This window comes from Eptesicus fuscus, chromosome 14 (genome assembly GCF_027574615.1).
Source record: "Eptesicus fuscus isolate TK198812 chromosome 14, DD_ASM_mEF_20220401, whole genome shotgun sequence".
Taxonomy (NCBI): domain Eukaryota; kingdom Metazoa; phylum Chordata; class Mammalia; order Chiroptera; family Vespertilionidae; genus Eptesicus; species Eptesicus fuscus.
The window spans coordinates 18,788,150-18,810,860 of record NC_072486.1 but is presented as its reverse complement, the minus strand read 5'-3'; the positions used below and the strand labels follow the sequence as shown (position 1 = coordinate 18,810,860).

Sequence of the window (22,711 nt, the reverse complement as noted above, 5' to 3'; positions counted from 1 at the left end):
AGACCTCATTATAAGAGACTAATCATCGCCATCATCAAACCCAGGAACTCTATTTACCTCAGGGATTTCTTCACTCAGTCCAAGTCTTGGTTTACCTGGTCCCCATCCTGGTCCTTTAAATATGACAGAGAACTTATTGAAGACTCCAGGTGTGGCCCAGAATGTAGTCCACATGTAAACTAAATGGTGGAACTAGAAGAATAAAAAATAGCTTATTTAAAATAAAAAATCTCTTAAAAAGATTAAATATAATAAATCATGTATTTAATTTAATTTACTGTATTTTACATATTTAGTATGTTATATATAATTTGATTAATGTTATTTAATATGCAACTGCATTAAAATATAATTTATTTATGTATTCTGCATACCTTTAAATTTAAATGTGTCCTTGTCAATATTTCAGAATTATAACTTGGAAATTAAAAAATAGGTCAATTATTTAGAAACTCAGGAAAGTAGAAGTGAGTTAAGAGGTTTTGCTTCTAGTGGAATTAACTAGAATCCTGAGTACTCAATATCCATGTCAAATGACATCTTTTCTAAAGTCTTGCTAAATGGAAAGATATAAATATTGAATATATGTCACTTATTTAAAAATATTTATTCTGTTGAGTTATAGACAAACGTGTCATATTAAGGAAAAATGTTGAAAGCTATTTTTGATAGCAGACCTCTGAGTATTAAAAATGCCATCTATACTAATAAAAGGGTAATATGCTAATTAGATTGAGTTGACTGGTTATCTTCCGGTCATCCAGTCCTCCTTCCGGACAAAGCCACGGTGGTGGGAGCTGAGGCAGAGGTGATTAGGGGCAACCAGGCCAGCAGGGGAGGGTGGTTAGGGGCAACCAGGCAGGCAGGCAGAGTGGTTAGGGGGTGATCAGGCAGGCAGGCAGGTGAGCGGTTAGGAGCCAGCGGTCCTGAATTGCCAAAGGGATGTCAACTAAACTGGCAGTCAGACATCCCCCAAGAGGTCCCAGATTGGAGAGGGTGCAGGCCGGGCTGAGGGACCCCCCCCCTCCCATGCACGAATTTCATGCACTGGGTCTCTAGTATTCTGTAATAAGAAAAGAAAACGTTTGATGACTGAGTCAAAAGTTTGCCTTGAAGCTTTTAACAGGAATCACCATTCTTCAAATAACATATATTTCACACGTAAGGAAGTTAAAAGTAAGTCCATACATGATAAGTACCCAATAAATATTAGCTATTAGGATAATTAGCTATAAATGCCACACTTGTCATAATCCATCAGAGGATTAAAAATAATACGAGGTTGAATATCAACTATAGACTCTAGAGATGAGTTGTATTATAAGTGTAGTAATAAATTCATGTAAAAAGAAGCTTTAGCTACATACAAATTTGTGGTCTTGCTTGCATTTTCTCTGTATCTCAAAGAATTCAAACTGCTAGGGTTAAAAATGGTTTTAAAAATTGCTTAAATATTAAATAAGGAATCTTAAGCAATTAAGGAACCATTCAGGATTTAGTGAAGCAAATTTTGAGGGAAAAAAAAATGTTAGATGGAAACTTACCCTGGAGCTTTGCAATAATAATAGCAATAATGCAGAAAGTTAATGTATTTAGAAATTATACATTAATGTATACCTGTTGTGTTGTTTTGAAACCTGACTGCAATTTTATTGCTATCATACTAGACACAAACCATGAGAGTGTATGGTAATGTTTTAAAATCAGGAGTGCCTTCTCACTTATTTGCTACCCCATTCTCTGAAACTCTTGGACCCCAAAGAAGGGCAAAGTGAATTGTTTATGCCGAACAATAAAGAAAAAAATCCCAAGGTTTTTTTTTGTGTTTTTTTTTCCTATGCTTCTGAGGACAAGGTGAGAGACTGAGCTGAATATAAAGGAATATAAGTGAAAGTAGGTGTATGTTTTTGTAGGTTCCGGAACTCCTAATTATCACATCTTGCTGATTTGACATTTCTGACCATGTAGAAGACTAATCCATGGACACTGCTGTGACACTTACTACAGTAAAGAAAGTGTTTATGTGAGGGGTAGATGCCTGGAGTTCTGAAACTGACACAAATTCAGCCAGCAGCTCATTAGTACTTATGATTATCTGAATTATCTGAATAGTGTCTTTCTCCAAATCCTAAGCATCCAACTTTTCGTGCAGCTCATGTTGTACAGTTTTCAATCTCTTTTTTCAGCCTCCACATGAGCTGCTCTTCCTCAGCAAGAGTGCACATTTCCAAAGCCTTTCTATTTAAATGTTCAGCCATGAGCCAGCAGCACAGACATAGCCTGGGAGCCTATCAGGAACAGAGTCTTGGACAGACGCAGCCCTGCTGAGCAGAATCCACACTTTCATCAGATGCTCCCATGATTCACATGCCCTTTAAGTTTGAAAGGTTCTGTCATACAGGACAGAAACCAACTTGTCCAATTCCTTGTTAATCTCCTCACAACAGAGACAGGACTACACAAGTGAAGAAGCAGCTCTTAATGTATTATTTCCAAATTGGTTTTGATTCTATAAAGCTTATTATTAAGAAAGTACCCTGAAATGTTTCTTTAGTATTCTCCTGAGATATATGTTCTTAATAATGGCAGAGAGAGAGAGAGACAGAGAGACAGAGAGAGACGAGAGAGAGAGAGAGAGAGAGAGAGAGAGAGAGAGAGAGACCAAGAAACCAAGAGAGAAATGCTGTAGAGAAGAAAAAGTAGTCAATTTTTTCTTTTGAAGTATGAGATAAAAATGTGTTTCACTTGTAATGGTCTTTTCTGTAAAGAGGCAGGAGCGTGTAAAATTTAAATTGAGTTAAGCAAGTTTTGGGCTTGGCCTGGAATCCATCTTGGCTAAGTTCACCCTTAATAAACTGTGTGTAGTTGGGTGAATCATTTAAATCCTGAGAACCTCAGTTTCGTCCACCAACAATTGGAGCTGAAAAGAACCACTACCTCAAAATGTTTGAGTAATGCTTACATCAAATATTTATGCTGCGCTGTTAGCAATGGCCTGCACATAGTAACAGCTCAATAAATATCAATTTATTTTTATTTTTACTTTCTTAAAAATGTGAAGAAGTTTGAAAAGCAGACCCACATGAACCTGTAATTTTCTTCTTTCCTGAATGCCATAAACCTAGTCCCTGGGACAGCGCTGTCACTAGCTGACCTCTTTAGGGTTTCAAGCATTCTTATCTTTTTTCATTTACTAGTCCTAACCCCAGAAGTGTTTGAGGTGGTCTGTGGCTGATATATCAGAGCTTCACAGACATTCCTAATTTCTCTAGTGCCAACCATTGAGACCAGTGAACAACCATAACCACGTGTAGGACAGAAAACAAGTCTTCGCAGATGAGGGAACATGCAGACCTAACCAACCCATAATAGTTCCTGGCACACAAATCCAGGAAGAGTGGGCAAAGCCTTGAACTGAATTTCTAACCAGAGTCATGCAGACTTGAAGCAAATATTTTTCTTACTGTGGGATCAGCCTTAATTATACATGTTACTACCATCCGTTCTGAATGCATGAATATATTTCAGGTCTATTCTGAGAAAGAATATGTTTGCTAAAGAGCCATGTTTAAATTCTAGGTAGTAGACATGTTTAAAAATTGTATTAATTGCTTTCTAATGTATTTTGCCCAATTTGATTTAAGTCTTGGTTTAAATGCCAGGGTTATTTTCACATTCTTTCACAACTAACAATTTTTTCCAGGATAGTGTAATCCACTACTATTTTTTAAAAGTGTATTGCTTATCGTTCTTTTAATGATAGAATATGATCAATTCAGAGAGAATAAAACTGAATACATTACCTGCACCTTGAGTGGATCAAATGTATTAATGGGATGTGTCAAACCATACACAACTTTTTTATCCTCTGGCTCAAATGTCCCTGGAAGACAAACATAAGGGTATGATCTTTGATTTTCTGAGAGTTAAGGAGCTAATTAAATCTTGAAAATTCTGGTACATTTTACTTACCAAAAATTCTATCCCATATAATAAGTGTGCCGGCATAATTTTTGTCTATGCAATAACGGTTTCTGCCTATGAAAAAAATATTTTAAAAATATTTTTAAAGAATAAAGTTATGATTTTTGAAATATCTCATCATGAACCCATTCACAAAATTAAGATATATGTAACATAATGATTTTCGTAGGAATGTCTTTCCACTGACAACATTAGCTTTTATTTGCTAGGAAAGTGAGTTTTCATTTTGTTTTTTAATTAATTTTACTAAAAAGAGCAAAGATTTCCTTAAAACTATTAAGAATTATCCCAGATGAAAAATACAAGTGTGTGTTCACAATGTTCCAGGTTTTAAAAAATCTTGGATAATTATAAATAATTCTATTTTGGGACTATGAAAAATAATAATTAAAATTAAATGGTCCAGAAAAATACCACTAGAAAATAAGATAGATAATATGTGTAATTGTATTTTGTTAAAATTTTAAGGGCATTATGTCCACTCATTTTCTCTGCATTTTTCCCAGAAAGAAAATTTCCTAGAGTGAGATATTACTATTTTTAAAAATTATAAAATACATCGTGAAAATCAAATTAACCTCAATTTTTTATTTACTCATAACATTTATGATATTTTTTCTGCTCTAAAATATTCAAATTATAATTTAAATAGCTGGGCATAATTTATCTAATAATAACAGACAATCCAATGGTTATCAATAGGATAAAGAATATTAACCCACCAAACCACTACTCCAACAAACCCACTGTTTTCTGGTGTTCTCATTTTTTTACACACCTTTCCTACATGCAAATACACATTTGAAAGTGAAAACATCAGGAAAAATCTCCCACTGGTACAAATGTAGAGTGGGCTGGTACACAGATATACAACCTGTGGCCATACATGGCGTAAACAGTGGCTCTCAGTTGGATCGGGGAGCACTTTGCCCTTTAAGGGACATGTGGCAATGTCTGAAGACGTTGGTAGTCACAACTGCGAGGGGATGTTACTGGCATCTAAGTATGTAGAGGCCAACATGCTGTAATACACAGGACAGCCCCCGTGGCCCCAAAGAACTATCTGATCTTTCTAAAATTAATATGAAAATGTTAATTGTGGGGCGTGGCTACAGTGTTTGGACAGGTTCAAGCCTTGGACCAATGAGAGGGCACAGTCCTCTCGTGGCCACGTGCAAGTCCCAGCTTGGAGGGCAGAGCCTCCCAGCACAATTATAGCCAACAGCTGTAGTTGTAAGCTTGAACCTATGGTCCGAACACGTGGTCCCACATGCCTAAGTGATATAGGCTGCAAGTAAACAAAGCTTGATCAGGTGCATGTAATTGAGTGGGACTGAAACCCACGAGAACATCTTGTAAACATCTTGACCACGCCCTTACTTTGCCTCCTGGCATCGGCTATAAAATAAAGACACGGCTTGTAGCCTGTGGTGCTGCTGGGTCCCCATCAGGGAAGCAGCGTCCCACCGAGTCCCAGCTCTCCTTCTCTTGTCTATCTTTTCTAATCCTTCACCGCCCCCACTCGGGTTCACTGGACCTGGCTGAGAGCGCCCTGGGGCTGAGTATGCCATGGCCTTGCCGGCTCCTCACAGTTATTAGTGCTGAAGCTGATATAAAGCAACGTGTGTGGCCAAAACCGGTTTGGCTCAGTGGATGGAGCATCAGCCTGCGGACTGAAAGGTCCCAGGTTCGATTCCGGTCAAGGGCATGTACCTTGGTTGCAGGCACATCCCCAGTAGGGGGTGTGCAGGAGGCAGCTGATCGATGATTCTCTCTCATCGATGTTTCTAACTCTCTATCCCTCTCTCTTCTCTATAAAAATCAATAAAATACATTAAAAAAAAAAAAAAAGCAACGTGTATGGAAAGGCACTCTGAAATCAAACAGGGGAAACTCTAAACTATTTCTTTTTCAAAGTGGCCTTGCTCTTCTCCACTCCTTAAGTTTTCTTTTATATGGAGGAATCCTAAGAGTATAATACTCTTGGCCTCTCCACCCCTCACTAATGATGCCCTTGTGGTAGGGGAATGGCTGTTGACTTCACAGGAGGCAACTAACATGTGTCGCATGACCTTGTCCTCTCCTCTTTCTGGGGGAGCTTGGGCACCCCCTCTCTCCGCTGCCATGGGAAAAGGGACCTGACCCCTCGGGAAGGCAGACCTACGGTGCTTCTGTGCTGTCTGATTGCTGGAAACTTATAAAAGAGAACAATAGTATTTCTTCTTTTATTACCGGCTTCTTTATCTCAACATCATGTTTGTGAGATTCATTCATGCCACTGCGTGTCATAATAGTGTTGTCAAGGGGATATAGTTTCCCATTACATGAATTGTCTGCAGTTTGTCTGTTCTACTGCTGATAAACATGTTAATTAGGTCTCTTTTTCTCCTGTTACATGTAATGCTGATATGCACATTCTTGTCCAGATCCTTGGGTGCACAATGCAAACATTTCTATTATTTCTTAAGTTGGCATATTTAAATTTTAGGCACTAGCCACATGGGACTTTCTCTTTGTCAGGCAAATGCAGTGCAGGCAAGGTTTGTTCACAGAGTTGAAGCAGAAAAGTAAAGTGTTTCTTATTAGGCTTTCCTCAAATCCCAACAGTTTTCAAAATCAGGCACTCTCTGGCTCTAGATAGGAATGACTCTCAGCATCAGGTAAAGGAGTGGCCTTCAAGATATAAAGTGTACATCCATCCACTCAGCTGTTTAGCTCAGTTTTTGTTTGTTTGTTTTTCCGCCCACTATACCTGAGGAGATTCAGGCAAAAAGAAAAATCCAAAATCCAGATAAGAAGTTGTTGTTGGTGGGTTTGTTTGTTTCCGGTTCTAGCTTTGGAGATTCAAAGGAAGAAGAGATGCCTATTTACACAGTGCGTGCTGACTATGTTGGGTAATTACGATGAAATGATGAAAACTAGTGTCATTTTAAATAAATGAAAAAGGAAAGAAGAGATCAAATTCCTTACCATGATGCACCCTGTGATGGCTAGGTGTGTTAAGGATCAGTTCCAAAGGACCAAGGTTATCAATGACCTGTTTAAAGCAAAAGGAATGTTTATACACACATTATTATTAAAAGCACATGTAATATATAAGTACTCACATTAAAACCCCTCATGGGTTAAGATCAGGGTTGGCATCAGAATTGGAAGTTTTTCTATCACTTGGTGCTCACATAAAGACAAAAATAAGCTCATAAATCTATTCTGAGAGTCTGATATTAGGTTAAGAGCTAGAATACCTCAGTTTGATTCCTGGGTTCTCCATTTATCTCTCTGTTCTTGGGAAAATAACAAGCTTTTTATAACTCGGTTTTGTCACCTTTAAAATGGAAGTAATAACAGTATCTATATAATAATGTTCTGAGAATTTTAAATGGTACTATAAAATGGTTTTATTGCCAAGTCATAATTCTCCCATTTTTTTTTACCTTTCAACTATGTCTTTAATTATTTATTTTTAATATTTTTATTGATTTTTCAGAGAGGAATGGGGAGGGAGAGAGAGAAACATCAAAGATGAGAGAGAATCATTAATTGGCTGCTTCCTGCAAGTCCTCCCCCCACCCCCACCCCGGGGATTGGGTCTGCAACCCCAGCATGTGCCCTTGACCTGAATCAAACCCAGGACCCTTCAGTACGCAAACCAACGCTCTATCCACTGACTGAGCCAAACCAGCTAGGGTTGCCTTTGATGATTTATGTTAGCAGAACATGAATAGGGGAGAGAAAAATACAGTATTATATTTATTTTGGGGGTTGGTTTCACCCAATAATCAGCCATGTAGCAACAACCTCCTATTGTAGCTGTTTATCTATTAGGGTGATCCTGCTCATTCAAATAGAATCCTAACTGGTCTCTCACCTGTAGATATACCATCTACCAGTGTATCCTAGAGGCACAAATCAACGTCAGATATATAAACGGGTCTTTTTTTATAATTAAAATCCCTTCAAAATCTGGTATATAACTCTATAATGTTCTCTTGCAACATTTCTCAGTAAGAATCCACTGTTCCAGAGTCTGTAAATCATAAGGAGTATAGGAACCAGGTAAGTGCAATAAACAAGAATAGCAGGCCATGTGTAAAAAAGACAGTGGTTATGCTATATAATTAATATTGGGCAATGTTGGAACCTTTTTACATCTCAATTACATTATTCTTTCTTCCATGGGTTACAGAAGATAACAATATTTTGCTTTCCTTAATCACTATTTAAATGGATTTATTAGAGCCTACCAATGACAAAAATAATACACTGTTATGATATTTTACAAAATTACTTACCCCTAGTGTTAAGTTCCATTTAGAGGATATATAAGTTCTAAAAAAATTTAAATGATCCTTAAGGGAATGTGATATTGATGTGACACATAAATTTGGTAACAATCCTGACATTGACATGAATTTGGTAACAAGTCAGTGATATGGGGGAAAAAAGTCAGAGGGGGCTGCTTAAGATGAAAAGGTATTTCAAATAGATAACAACCAATGTTGTGAGGAATCTTGTTTGAATACTGATTTGAACACAGTAAACATAAGAGACATTTTATAGGCAATGTGGGAAATTGATTATAAACAGTATTATATGATAAAAGCATTGTTTGGGAGTTATAATGCATCATCATTATGTTGGAAATGTAACCTTTACAGTTGTGAAACTGAAGTATACATAACGTGAGATCTAGGTTTTGCTACAAAGTATTTTGCAATAAAAATAAAATTAAAAAAAAGATAGCTCATGAATGGAAGTGATGGAGATTCATAAATTCATTCCATTATTAATTCTACTTTTCTGAATAGTTGGTGATTTTAAGATAAAATTTTAAATGAAAGAAACTGTTACTCTAATAATATACAGTAATGCACAGTTCAAATAGATCCCTAAAATCCCAAACATACTTCTAGATTACAACTCTATATACCAGGGCTTAATCATAGTTTGGCAATCTCTGATATTAAAACACCCAATTTACAAGTGCTCTGGCAACGTGCAGAGCCTCAGCAGCCACACCATCCTCAGCTTTTGGGGCCTGTATCCTCTTGAAGTAGAAATGATGGCAGTGTGGCCATGTAACAATGCTGCATGCGTCCATGGGGCAGGTGCCACCATCTCCTTATTAGACCCACCTTTAACCCACCTGGGGGTTATAGAAACATTTACTAGGTTGTATAATAATTTAGGCCTCTTTTCCTCTCCTCTAATGGAGTTCTATCACCATTTTTAAAGTTATTTCCATGAGAAATGTATTATGAGATGCAAACAGACTTTTTGATTAATTCATAGAACAGAACTCATAGACAAAGGACTATCTGTATTTTCTTTATTTCAAGAGTTCAAAATACTGTGAATAGGTAGCCTTTATATCAAATGGTATTTCTATGAAGTATTATGTCACTAACACATTATTAGTGACCAAGAATTGGAAATGGAGTGGGGAGAAAGAGCCTTGTATTTTATTAGCCTACATTGCTTTGTACTTGGTGGAAAAATATGTGCTGAGAAGAAGAATGGTGATGGACAGAGAACAAGAAAGTGGGGTTTCTCAGTAGTCAGAACATTGAAATCTGATGCTTTGGTTGGGATTTGTCTCTCTGGCAGAGAATCATATGGGAAAGGAGAACACCATTTTATCCTTGTTTGTCTCCTTGGTGGCTAACATATGTTACAAAAACAGCCAACACAAGGGGGTGGAGGAGACTACAGGGCCGGCTTCTGCGACCCAGATGCATTTCTGATCCTTGGCCCTGGAATGTGTGTGCAGCCAGATTTAAAGCCACACAAATGTTGAGTGCATTCAGATGATTGGAGCCTTGGCGGAGTGCATTGTTTTTTAATGTCAAGCTCTTTTTTCCTCAAAGAAAATCTTTTGCTCCTGCAGGCTAAAGCATGGTGATATCAATATTGAAAGTTCCTTTTTTTTAAGTTAAAAGCCAAGTACAACACAGGCAACCACAGTTAAATTTCCTGGTAGTGCCTCTGAGTACCTTGGAGCTGGGAAAGACCACCTCCGTGTGGGAGATGATTCATCATTCAGACAAGCCCAGTCAGAACCTCTCTGGTGGAAAACCCTTCTGATTCAAAGTCAAAGAGAAGTCATTAATAATTAATAAGGGTTGAGCATAACAACTCAATTATTGCCCACTTTTGCAAATTCAGTCATTTAGCAATTCTACCAAAGCTTTGAATCACTTCAGAAAAATACTGTGGAAATAATTGCAGCTATTTTCATTTTTAGAAGTTAGTTGTCTTTTTTTTTAATTTAAATGTATTAATTTAAATTATGAAATTTTAGAATGTACAGAGGACTTAAAAATAATAGAATCTAAGATTCTATTATTTTAAAAAGCATAAAAATGAAGCTCACAGAAATTAAATTTCTAATGCAAGTTTAAAGAGCTTGGGAGGAAGCCCTAGAGTTGTTTGTGTTTTAGTTCAAGAATCGTTCTAGTTTTCTTTCATTCTGCTTTTAAGAGGTTTAGCAATTTTTCTATCAAGTAAAAGTAATTTACTCTTTTAGAACTTTAATGGAAAATAATAACTAAATACTTTTTACTACATTTCCATTAAAATAAACCCTGGAATTTATAAAGACTGCAGGGATTTCAGCTTCTATATTGCCTCTCATGGTATTTTAGGTACTTTTGGTGCTTTTTAGGTCTTTGAAGCAATGCATCCTGTAGTTTTCTCTTAGGGTTTTATAACCTGGTCCTCAATGATTTATTATAAAAGTATTTCATTTTACACATTTCTTAATTATTTTTCTTATTCTTCTTATTGGGAAGCATTGACTGGTTAGATTTCTGTAGGTCAGTTAAGAATACAGAAACAACCAATGGTCAAGTTGAAGAACAAGCCATTTTTAACAAAAATATTCAGTTAATTCAAGACAAAAAAAGTATTTTCTTTGTCTGAATTGCTTGGAAAATTGCCTCTTCTCACTTCACTATGGCTACTGAAGTTGAGAAAAGAAATCCTAAATACAATTTAAAAAACCCCTCTTAATTATATTGTTTTGTTTAATTTTAGACTAATAGTGGGAATGTTGCATTATCTGCAAATTGGCACTAAAAGCACTGGAACATATTATTGAAAGGCCATAGGAATATTTATTAGTACTTTTCAGAAAGAAGGCAGATGCCTACACTTAATTACAATGTTCTTTCCAAATAAGAGATGCTTACACATATTCATGCTTCCTGTCTGAGAGGGAAAAATCATAATAGGGAAAATATGTCCTCAGAAGCGTGTGCTTTACAGAATCCTCATTATAAAGACGAATGTGCTAACAATATGATAAATGCTAAGGAGTGACTGGGTTGGGGGTGAAGTGAAATAAAATCTCCATAGTAGGAAAATGCCTGCATTCAGATGAGCATAGGTTCGAGTGATGACATTGACTCTAACTAGTCAAGACTTTTCTTCACAGCATCATGTATGATTGATGTTCCAGAGGGACCCATACCATTGTGGGCCTCCATGTTTCACTGCAGTAAGTATTTAAGGGAAATACTAAACCAGCTCCTAATACATTTATCATCTGATATAAAAATCATGGTTATGTTTTACTGAACTGAGAAAGATATGCTTGAAGTGCAGTGTGAAAATGACAAAAGTTTTCAGGTAAATTAGTGGCAATGTTCAATGCAAACCCAAACTAAAATGAAATAGACTAATAATTATACCATGATTAGCTGGTTTTTCCTGGTCAAATTTTCTTCCTTTCTTTTTTCTTCCCTTCTTCCCTGTGTCCCTTTCTTCCTTCCTCCCCTCCCCTTCTCTCCCTTCCTCTCTCCTCCCCTCCTCTCCTCCTTTCCTTCTCCTTCTCCTTCCTTTCCCCGCCATTCTTTCCTGTTGTTATTTTTCCCCATCTCTTTATCTAAGCATGTGTGCATGTGCATCTGTGTGCAAAAAATTAGAGAGTATTTTATTTGGAAAGATCTTTATAATCAAATATAGGCTCATGCATATCTTTTTGCAATTTAAGTTGGTTATAACTATTTCTATGACCTTTCAATTATATATTCCAGTTGTTAATCCTATTTACAGATAGGAAACCTGTATATTAATGTGTTATTAATATGCATTAATAAAACAAGTATGTTAATATACATTATTAATATATATAAATAAAATGTGTATGTTAATACATTTTAATATATTAATATGTATTAACATATTTGTCATATTTTGAATATCTACTCATGTGCCAATCAACAATTATTTTAAGCACCAAACTATCAATAAAGGTTTTCTCTTACCATTAAAAATGTTTAAAATGATTAAAACTTGTATTTATACATTTTTATCCAAGTCTTTTATTAAAAGCTACTTCCGTAATAAGCAGAGCAAGAAATCTCTTGTCAGCCAGTTCATTCACTCAGCAAACATCTACTGAATTTCTATGGAACTTACTACGTTTTAGAAACAAAAATAAATACAACAATAAATATTTAAAATAAATAAGTAATCAGGAAGATTATTTAGAGTCCATTGGACTCTTCAGTGGAAAGGTAAAACTATTTCAGAAAAAAAGCTTTTACAAAAAAGGTTATTTTTAAAAATTATTTCTTATTTTAGTGGAAGAATGAGAAAATCAGTTTTTTTTTTCTTTTTCAATTACTATATTGCACAGTACAGATATCTGAATTTCTAACCAATTTGAATTTATAATTGGCACAAGAATTATCTAACAAGAAGCAGGGGTTTCAATATATAGTGATGGAAGGAGATTTGACTTTGGGTGGTAAACATACAATGCAATATACAGATGATGTATTATAGAATTGTACACTTGAAACCTAAGTAATTTTATTAACCAATGCCACCCCAACAAATTTAATTTAAAAATAAAAATGCAAAAAATTTTAGTTTGTTTTCTAGGTCAAAAGCTGAAATTATCTTTGGTAAAAATTCTACCTTGTTGATAAACTTCTTCAATTGACTATTTGGAAATCAAAATAACCTATGTGGGTTCAATTTATTCAATAGATATTTATTGAGTGCCCATCTTAAGATATTTTTTAAAGGTTTTATTTACTTTTCTATTTTTTATTGTTATTGATTTGAGAGTGCAAGGAAGAGGGAGAGAGAAATAGAAACATCAATGAATAGAAATAGAATCATTGACTGGCTGCCTCCTGCATGCCCCTTACTGGGAATTGAGCCCACAACCCAGGAATATGTCCTGACTGGGAATGGAACTGTGGCCTCCTGATTCATAGATGGAATCTCAACCAATTAGCCACATGGGCTGGGCCTGTGTTAAAATCTCTTGAAAGATCACAGTGTGGAACAATAGAAATTACCATTTAATAGCTGGTAATTTAATTATTTATTGAGTTAAGGGAGAATGAGTGACAATATCAGCTTTTATTATTTGAATATATATAGGATTATGTTTTTCACTCTCAAGAAAATCTATAGCAATTCATGTAGTTTTAGAAAATGGATAAAACCCATGAACACTATAACTTATCATATTAAAGTAATTGTATTTCTTTGTTAAAAACTTAATCAATCTGAACATTTATGGATAATTTATATTGCAGAGCATCTGGTGATAAAGTGTAAAAATAAAATCTTAATTACATCCCCCACTAGTTCTGCTGTGTTAATTCAAGACAACAACTCAAGTATTTAGACAGATGGCAGGGGCAGCCATATTAGCCTATGATTTCTCTACAGGGAAGCAAGATAAAGCAAAGCTCGTAGGATATGTGCTTGCCTGCCTACTTTCACACTTTGAAATCCTCAGCAAATGCTGATTTATTCACAGCCAAATGTTTTCCTATCTGATTAGGCAGTTTTCTACTTCAGTAAGCATGTAATATGGAGGTAGCTAAATTTCCACACTAAAGAGTGAAAAAACAATATTTTTAGTTTGGAAATAAAACAATCTGGAAGAATCAGGGCTGTTGGGATCATAAAGAGCTTCATAGGGAGTAAATTTCTGATGTATCTATACCACAGGGTTAACGAGTTAAAAGCTTAGTTTTAAGAAGAATGAGACTAGGCTATGTTTATACAATAAACAATAGTTCTAAATGACTGTATTTATAATAAATTATCTTGAAGGCTGATTCTTGTCACTTAAGATTGAATTATTCCTCAAATAAGAGGACAAGAGCTGGATAAGTTAGCATTTAAAAAAAATTGTCTCAGCTTACATTTTGGATAACACTTTTGACTTTTCCTGGAAAAATGAATGCAAGTAACTGCTGAATATGTTCCTTCAAAGGAAGGTTGATTCCAAGTGACTGTTTTTAAAAAACACCTATTAAATTGACAGAAGGAAAACGGTGAACATTCATAAGCAAAACCATGTAAAACTTCATTCCTGTGACACCATTTTATATTTACCAGTTTGAACACTCAGTGAGAAAATGAACCACATTAGTAGTAATAATAGTAGTAGTAGCAGTATTCTGATAAAAGAAAGTGACTGATAAATTGAGAGGTTAAGTAGTTTTTGTTCAATCCCATCCAGGTAGTTATATAATGCATTCTTCAAACATTTAACTCATTCTAAAACTCAGTACATTGTGGCTGACATCATTAAAACAAATTTCCAATTTCAGGTGTTGCTTCTAGATTCATTAATCAACAAATGTTAATGGATTACCAGCCATGTACCTGGCACTGTCTAAGCATTAGGTACTTTTATGAATAAAACACATAAATCTGCATTTCAAATCTTATAATCGCATAGGTCAGATCTCCTGATTGTCACCTATTATAAAGTTTGATCTGTTAAAAACATTTGTATACTAATTTTTAAAGTCAAATATAATAGAGTGAATTTTAAGTCAGTAGATTAGAAGTTACAAATACTTGTTTTTCTTAAGTTCATTTACCCTATGTCCATTTGCATAGTTTTCTTCTAAAGACTAGCTAAGGTGTATCATCTGTCCCCTGTCCCCTCAGAATTTTTCTTTAATCAATGCATCCTGTCTTAGTCAGTTTGGGATATTATAACTAAACATAACAGGCTGGAAGGCTTAAACAACAATCATTTATTTCTCACAGTGATGGAGGCTAGGAAGTCCAAGATCAAGGTGCCAGCAGATTCAGTGTTTGGTGAGAATGGCTTTCCTGCTATATCCTCTTTCTTTTAATGTCTCTTTTTAATAAGGGTACTAATCCCATCATGAGGGCTCCACTCTCATAACCCAATTACCTCCCATCTCCAAATACCATTAAGTGGGAGATGAGGGCTTAAACATAGATTTTGGAGGACACATAATTTAGTCCTCTCTGATCCAAGACTTTTCTATGAGTATTTTCTTCATGTTCTCCAATAAATGTATATATTATAAAGAATCTAGTTAACATGGTCAATTCATTCATTAATTAAGAATGTATTTGCTGATAGTCATTCAAGTTCAAGACAATAGGAAAGCAAAGAGGAATAAAATATAGTATTTGTCTTCAATAAGTTTACTGTCACCTCCTGTATTCAAACTTTAACACGTCAATGTTAAGTCTAATCCCTTTAGGGGTGTTTGTTCAAATGGGGATTCTTACCCTCACCAGAAATTTAGATTCTGTTAAAAGGTGACCATCATTCTTTATCTTGAGTAAGCACCCAGATAATTTTGATCCATGTGGTGATCACAAGAGTTATACTTACTTCTATTCTAGCTCAGACTTTTAAGTACTAACTAGAGGCCCGGTGCATGACATTAGTGCACTGGGGGAGGGGGATGGTCCCTCAGCCCCCTGCCTGCACCCTCTCGTAGTCTGGGACCCCTCAGGGATCCAGCCTAAGCTGTCAGTTAGACATCCTTAGCACTGCTGTGGAGGTGGGAGAGGCTCCTGCCACCACCGCTGTGCTCACCAGCCATGAGCCCGGCTTCTGGCTGAGCGGAGCTCCCCCTGTGGGAGCACACTGACCACCAGGGGGCAGCTCTCGCGTTGAGCGTCTGCCCCCTGGTGGTCAGTGCACGCCATAGCGACCAGTCATTCTGACGTTCGGTTGATTTGCATATTAGCCTTTTATTACATAGGATTCCAATTTGTAGTCTCTTGGATTTTCTATAATAACTACCATTTGTTAAAAGCATATTATTTCCAAGACTATACACTTAATATATACATAATTTCATCAATCCTCATAACACTCCTATGGGGTAGGCATGATTACTTTCGCTTAACAGATTAGGAAGCAAGGTTAAAGAGTTCAAATAACTCTACAAAATATTCATAACTATTCATAAAAGAAACATTTCTTAATTTTCCATTTAGAGGTACCCTTTTAGGTTCTGGGAACATACTAATAGAGGATAGATTTACTTTTGATGACAAAATATGTACTTTTAACCATTATGTCTTAGCAATTATGTTTCCCTTGTTCCAAAGATGTCCTCCTCTCCAATTCTGATAAGCAGATCCCCATAATATATCTTGTGTCTGAAAGCCTCACATTCCAGCTCTTTCACAGCAGACATTTTTTAAAAATTACCTATGAATTTTTAGGCAATATATGGATGAGTTTCAGAAGCTTAATAACATATTTTTGAAGTTTTTTTCTTCCCCTTTAGGAAAGAGTCACTAGAATCTAACAGATTCTTGAAGAAGACTGTAATCCTCAAAATGCTACTAACAAGGGGTGCTGATTCAGGTCAGAGGGCTGATAGCCTCTTTGGCACAGAGTAGGTGCTCATGAAATATTTTTGAAATATGTGTATTTCAAAGACATTTATGTATCTAATACATTTTATACATGAACAAGCACATTATTCACAACAAGTAAATTATTTTAAAATGAAGTGTATAATAGCACAAAAGATCATTTATAGAGAGAATATGTATAGGATTTGGATTAAAGATAGTCCACAAAAGAGAGAAAATCGACAAGGTGACAATAAGGTTTTATCTTGATGTTGACTTTAAGGAACAATGGAAGTAAAAAAGAGCAGCTGATTTGAGTCATAATGAAGTACATTTTAGACATGTTGACTCAGGGTGGTGTCAAATGTTCCTGTGAATGTGTTAAGTGAGACAGTGGAAACATTGATTGCAAATCCTTAAGAGAATTTACATTACAGCTATAGACTAAACATGAAATCACATAGAGACAGTATAAAAATGGTGAAGTAAATTATATTTTAAAGAAGGAAGAATAGTGAGAAGAGAGGATTGTAACTAGAAATATCCCATATTATTTTAAAGAAAAAACAAGGGGGAGGGGGGGATAGGAGTAGGTACTTTTTGAATAAGAACTTGATAGAAAAAAAGCATAAAATTTGATTTTGTTAAAATAAATATTTTTCAAAAGCATATATTTTGAAATATAACTTCTTCCCCCAAATTCCTTATAATTCCAAGAGATGCGTAAACATAACTGTTCGAAATGTACACTCTATAAGAAGATAGGGTGTAAGTATATTCCATATATAAATACAAATATATACATACATAATATATATATATATCTAACACTAATTTTTAGCTATCAAGGAATTCAGAGAATAATGGAAGAGACAGAATTAAGCAACACATACAATATAGAATTAAACGTCATCACCATTAATTGGATTCTCCCCATATAAAGGAACTAATGTGTTATTTCATTTATATCCCCCAACAAACTCATGTTCTTAATCAGTAACTGCCAATATGGATATGGCAGAAATAGTTTAAAGAAAAGTGCACTTAACTCTAGGAGGTGAAAAAGACATTCCAGAGGAAGTAGTAACTGAATTGTATTATGAAGAATGTTTGGAAAAAGAGCTTCCCAGAGAGAGCATATGCAAATACTCATAATGAATAAGTATTTGCTGTACTTCGGAAGTAAAAAACGGTGTGGTTTAACTGGACCAGCTAATGGGATGAGAATGGAGGGGTAAGCAAAGCTTATATTGTAAGGGCCCTGAAACTTATTGGTGAATTTTAGGTGTTTGATTTTATCTTGTAGGCAATAGAACCATTTGAAATCTCCTGTTGTTGATGTTTATTCACATGTTAGGAGTGTTTTAATCATTGGCTCCTAAAATGATCATCCCAGTTCATGTATTGAAATATATGGGAGAGAAAAGAGTTTGTAGGAATAGAAAATAAATAGAATTCTATTGTAACCATCTATGTAATTAATGGTAGAACCTTAAATTAAGGTGAGGCAATGAAAACGGAAAGGGAAAGAGAGATTAAAGAGCACTGTAAGAGGAAAACTCAAGTGTATAATGAATAATTTAAGAGATTATATAGCTGCGCTATTAACAATTATGCCAGGAAAATAGGCATATATTGCGGCAGTTCTAGGCAAACTATGAATTCTCTAAGAAATGTAAAATCAATGATACTATATTTCAGATGAGGAAATGAGAGAGAATTATTTACCAGGCTTTGAATCATGGATCTACTATCATTTAGCTGCAACAACATTAGATAATTTCCTTAATCTTTACATAGTTTCAATTTCCTCACTTTGAATTGAAACCACAGGGTTGTATGATGATCAATTAAGTAGCTCTTGTGAAATCGTAGTATAGTGACTGACACACAATCTAAGTTACATAGGTACTTGCTCGTAAAAGAGAAAACACTTTATGAAGAAGAATTTGAGTTGGACCTTGAAAAACATATAGAATAGCAATGTGTAGAAAATATGAAAATGAGAGAAACTATGATTACACATCAGATGTATATGGGAAATGGAAAATGGTCTAGCTTGATTGAATTGCACAGAATGGAAAGTAATGGCATGTGCATCAAGAGAAGGCAGTGCATGAGAAACATGAAATGCAAAAAAATTTAGACTTTTATTCAGCAAGCAATAGAATATCACACCAAATGTTGTACAGTGGGACTAGCCTCAGAGAATAGATTAAATTTGAAGAAGAACAAGTAGATGTGTATAGAGGTTACATGATAATTTGGAACAGGCAAGATTACACCTCATTTCTGTGTTAAATAACCCACAGCCTTGATCTTTCCACTATGCCATATAGGATCTTTATGAACCCTGTTGCCATCTATGGAGATATACTGAATAAATACATTGTTTGAAGAGGAAGTGCAATGGGTGAATAATGGCCAAAATGCAAGCACTGAAACCAACCATGTTACCTTATATAAACTGTATGATCTCAATATTCTTAGCTTTAAAAGGGACAGTGTTTGTTACAGAGTTGGTGAATATAAAAATTCCAGTTTTCTGAAATTGTCTATTAAATTTCTAGAATGGTTTCCTGCTACATGTACTTCTACATGTACCCTTAAAATAAAACCCCATTAACTGAAGTTACTTGAATTTATATTCATTCTTTACAACCTGTAAAAGTTTAATTGGTCTTCAGTGATTCAAATTACTTTATGGAAATTAAATACAACACTTTTTGCTTGGAACATACTGGATGCTTAACACGTAGTGGCAATTTTATTATAACATTAAGATCAGAAATGACCCATCTACAGGGAAGCTTTATAGTGTAGTGGGTAAGAGCAAGGAATATGGATCCTGACTACCTGTTACAAAACCTGGCTTTGACATTTACTTATCATGAGATCCAGGGCATGTTAATTGTATATTTAATTTTTTAATCCTTATCTGAAGATATTTTTCCATTGATTTTTAGAGAAAGTGGGAGACAGAGGGAAATATCAATGTGAGAGAAATGCATTCATTTGTTGCCTCCTGCATGTGCCCCAACCAGGGCCAGGGCTGGGGAGGAGCCTGCAACCAAGGTACATGCCCTTGACCAGAATCGAACCCCAAATCCTTCCGTCCACAGGCCAATGGCTCTATCCACTGAGCCAAACCAGCTAGGGCTAAATTTCGTAAATATTTGCTCATGTTGCTACTAGTCTATTGTTTTGTTGCCATAAAGCTACATTTTCCTCTTCCTCTCTATATGTCCTAGCTTCTGCAAATTTCTGGCTTCTCTTGTCACTTCAGTTATATTGCCTCATTGTTCTACTGCATATTCCATTTGCTTTCTAATTCTGCACACTGCATTTCTGCAATTCTCCTATACTCTGATTTCTATTGACCCTACATATAGGTCTAACATAAATACATCCTCAGTGAAAGATATGATTGGGAGAGTTGGTGGAGTATAAAGATTGCTAATGAGAAGAATTTGTTTTCTTCAGAGTTTGTCCACTTTCAGTGATGGCAATGTTTGTGTTTGGTGGATATAGTTGGCAAAGTATTCGAATAGAATGGCTGTCCTAAAGAATGTGATACAAGGAAGGCGGGGGGGAGTTCAAAATGAAAATTCTAGTCTCATTAGTATAGGGGTCAGAGATGGAATTTTGATCTACGGACTGGAAATTTAAAGTGGGACCCCTCTCATGGAACCACAGAAGGAGGAACCACACTATCTGCACACAAATCTCTCTCAGTTGAGCACTATACAGATAATTTAATTACATGGTGTAAATATTCAATACCAAATAATTATTTCTGTTACATTTCTCTGCCCAAGCATCATCTAATATGTACATGAACACATGAGAGTAAATTTAAGATAACTGGAAGGTTACAGATAATGATACTATTACTTCTGTATTGTAGAAATCAGCTAACACCCAAATATCATCTAATGTCTCTAAAATAGTTATAACATTCCACACTAATTACATTTAAAACATGTAGTAAGATTTTCTGATTGCCTTTAGTATATTCACAAGGAAAGAGTATAACTATATGCTGCAGACATTTAAAGTGAATGAATAAACAAAAATGTAGTCATAAAAATTAAGCAAGAGTATAGTTTCAAGCAGAATTTTTGTAACTTTCAAAAGAGAGGAAGGGAAGAGATGCTGTTGTTTCTTCATTAAAGTCACCCAAAAGTAAACAAAATTTTGATTATAAACTCTTGTTTGTTTTATGATCTATAGAATCTTTAAAAGGCATTATTTATTTTTGTGCATCTTATCTTAGCCTGATTGATAGAAGGGAATGAACTTTTCTTCACTTTTAGAAAATCAGTACCTCCTTCAGGCCAGATTCCCTTCCGAGTGAGAACTGATTTTATGGAGGTCAGCAGAAGTGAAATAACTGTAAGAGTCAAATTTCCATTCAGGAATGTGCAGACTTTGGCCAACACTGTCATGTCTATGGCTCACATATTGTTTCTGTGAATTAACCACCAAGTAAGATGCCTGAAATGAAGCAGTGCTCAAGTGGCCTAAAGAGGCATAAAGTGGGTATTTTTTCAGACTGAGGTAATTGTTTTCAGTTTTTATTTTTAAATTTAATGTGCATTAAACTTTAATTGAAAAAGTAGAGAAAGCACATGATAAGAATAATTTTTTAAAAGCTGTCTTTTCCCCAATCTATTTCACTTGCCCCTTTCTCTAAAAGCAGCCGCTGATACAAATATCTTAGTTTTATTTCCTAAATTATTTTATTATTTGTAAAGAAATGGTAATATGCTATCTATATCAATAATGTAATTGAATACACAGTTGCAAAAAAAAAAAAACCACCCTTAGAAATATATTCACAGCTAGTAATATAATTTAAAATTCCATCATCCAAACCTTAATTTCAGAAAGTGTGCTCTTGCTTCCTGTGCAACTCAACTGTAGTTATACACATTGTACAGTACATTCAAAAGCATGGTGTATAATATAAGTGAGAGTTCTGATGCATTGCTTTTGAGTTGGAAGTGAAGCCACCTGGAAGTTCTGAGCTTGAAAGAAATGCCCCATCAATGGCTTTCCTCCACTCTCCCTTTCTTCCTAAGATGGTACTCAAGCCCTGGCTCATGATCCTCTTATAGGGACACAGGAAAAGGCAGACTTTACTTAGGCACCATTGTTCTGTATCCAAACTAATTCGTGAACCCAACACATGGCATGACCTGGAGCAGAGCTGTTATAAAAATGTAATTCTCCTTTGTCCCCTCCATGTAAATCATCAGAAAGCTTCCCTCCGTGATTTAAACAAATTTGGTCTTTGACCTCTAGAGTCAGAATTGACCTCAACAACTCTTTCAGATGGTTATAATATTGACTGTTTGATGTATGTCAACTACCATAAAATCCAATGCTATTTCATAACAGATCTTCTAATAATGCCACATATGCCCAAAGTCATGGTAACAGTCTCTCTATTCCAGGTAAGTCAGTAGCATGAAATACTGCAGATTAATGAAATAATGCTCTTTGTTGCATCAAGCTCTGTCATCTAATGCAGCTGTGATTTGCGGTATTGTTCAACCAGTTGCAACACCTGTCAATGTGCTTCCTATAGAACTTCAAAAGACCTCCAATAAATACCAAATGCTTGAAAGGGTTTTCATGTGTATAAGTAAGAAGTTTTCTGGGTCTGTGATTTTTGTGGTACTTAACAACCAGTTCAGTACAATAGTTCATAAACCAATCAGCTCCATAATGATCTTTCTACAAACATTCAAGTCTGACAACTTGAGGTATCACAGAAGACCCAAGAAATTATATCTGTTCATTTTTCTGGTGGGAAAAAACCTACCCTAACAATATATTGAACACCTTTTAAATAAAATTCAAACTCTAAAATTAAAGCAAGATTTCCAAACAAAAAATATTTTTATAATTTCTTTAGGCATTAAAATTTTGTCAAGAAATTTTAAAGAACTTCCCACTTATGTAATGTATAAATATTATACATTTATATATGTAATTAAATATATATTAATATATAATACTAAGTTATATTATGGAATAATTTATAAATAATATTTATATGTAGATATTATATATATTTAGAAACACATAAATTTTATATATA

At 35.1% G+C, this 22,711-nt stretch overlaps 1 protein-coding gene across 1 annotated transcript in view; it reads right to left on the bottom strand.

The window, feature by feature from the left end:
* Window positions 1–22,711, bottom strand: part of AGMO (alkylglycerol monooxygenase) — a 283,516-nt gene that overhangs the window by 136,526 nt on the left and 124,279 nt on the right. The window contains exons 6-9 of the mRNA XM_054726224.1: window positions 6,955–7,021; window positions 3,973–4,038; window positions 3,804–3,883; window positions 58–192 (exon numbers count right to left, since the gene is read on the bottom strand). Coding sequence (XP_054582199.1) covers window positions 58–192; window positions 3,804–3,883; window positions 3,973–4,038; window positions 6,955–7,021 — 348 coding nt within the window. The remainder of the gene's footprint in view (window positions 1–57; window positions 193–3,803; window positions 3,884–3,972; window positions 4,039–6,954; window positions 7,022–22,711) is intronic.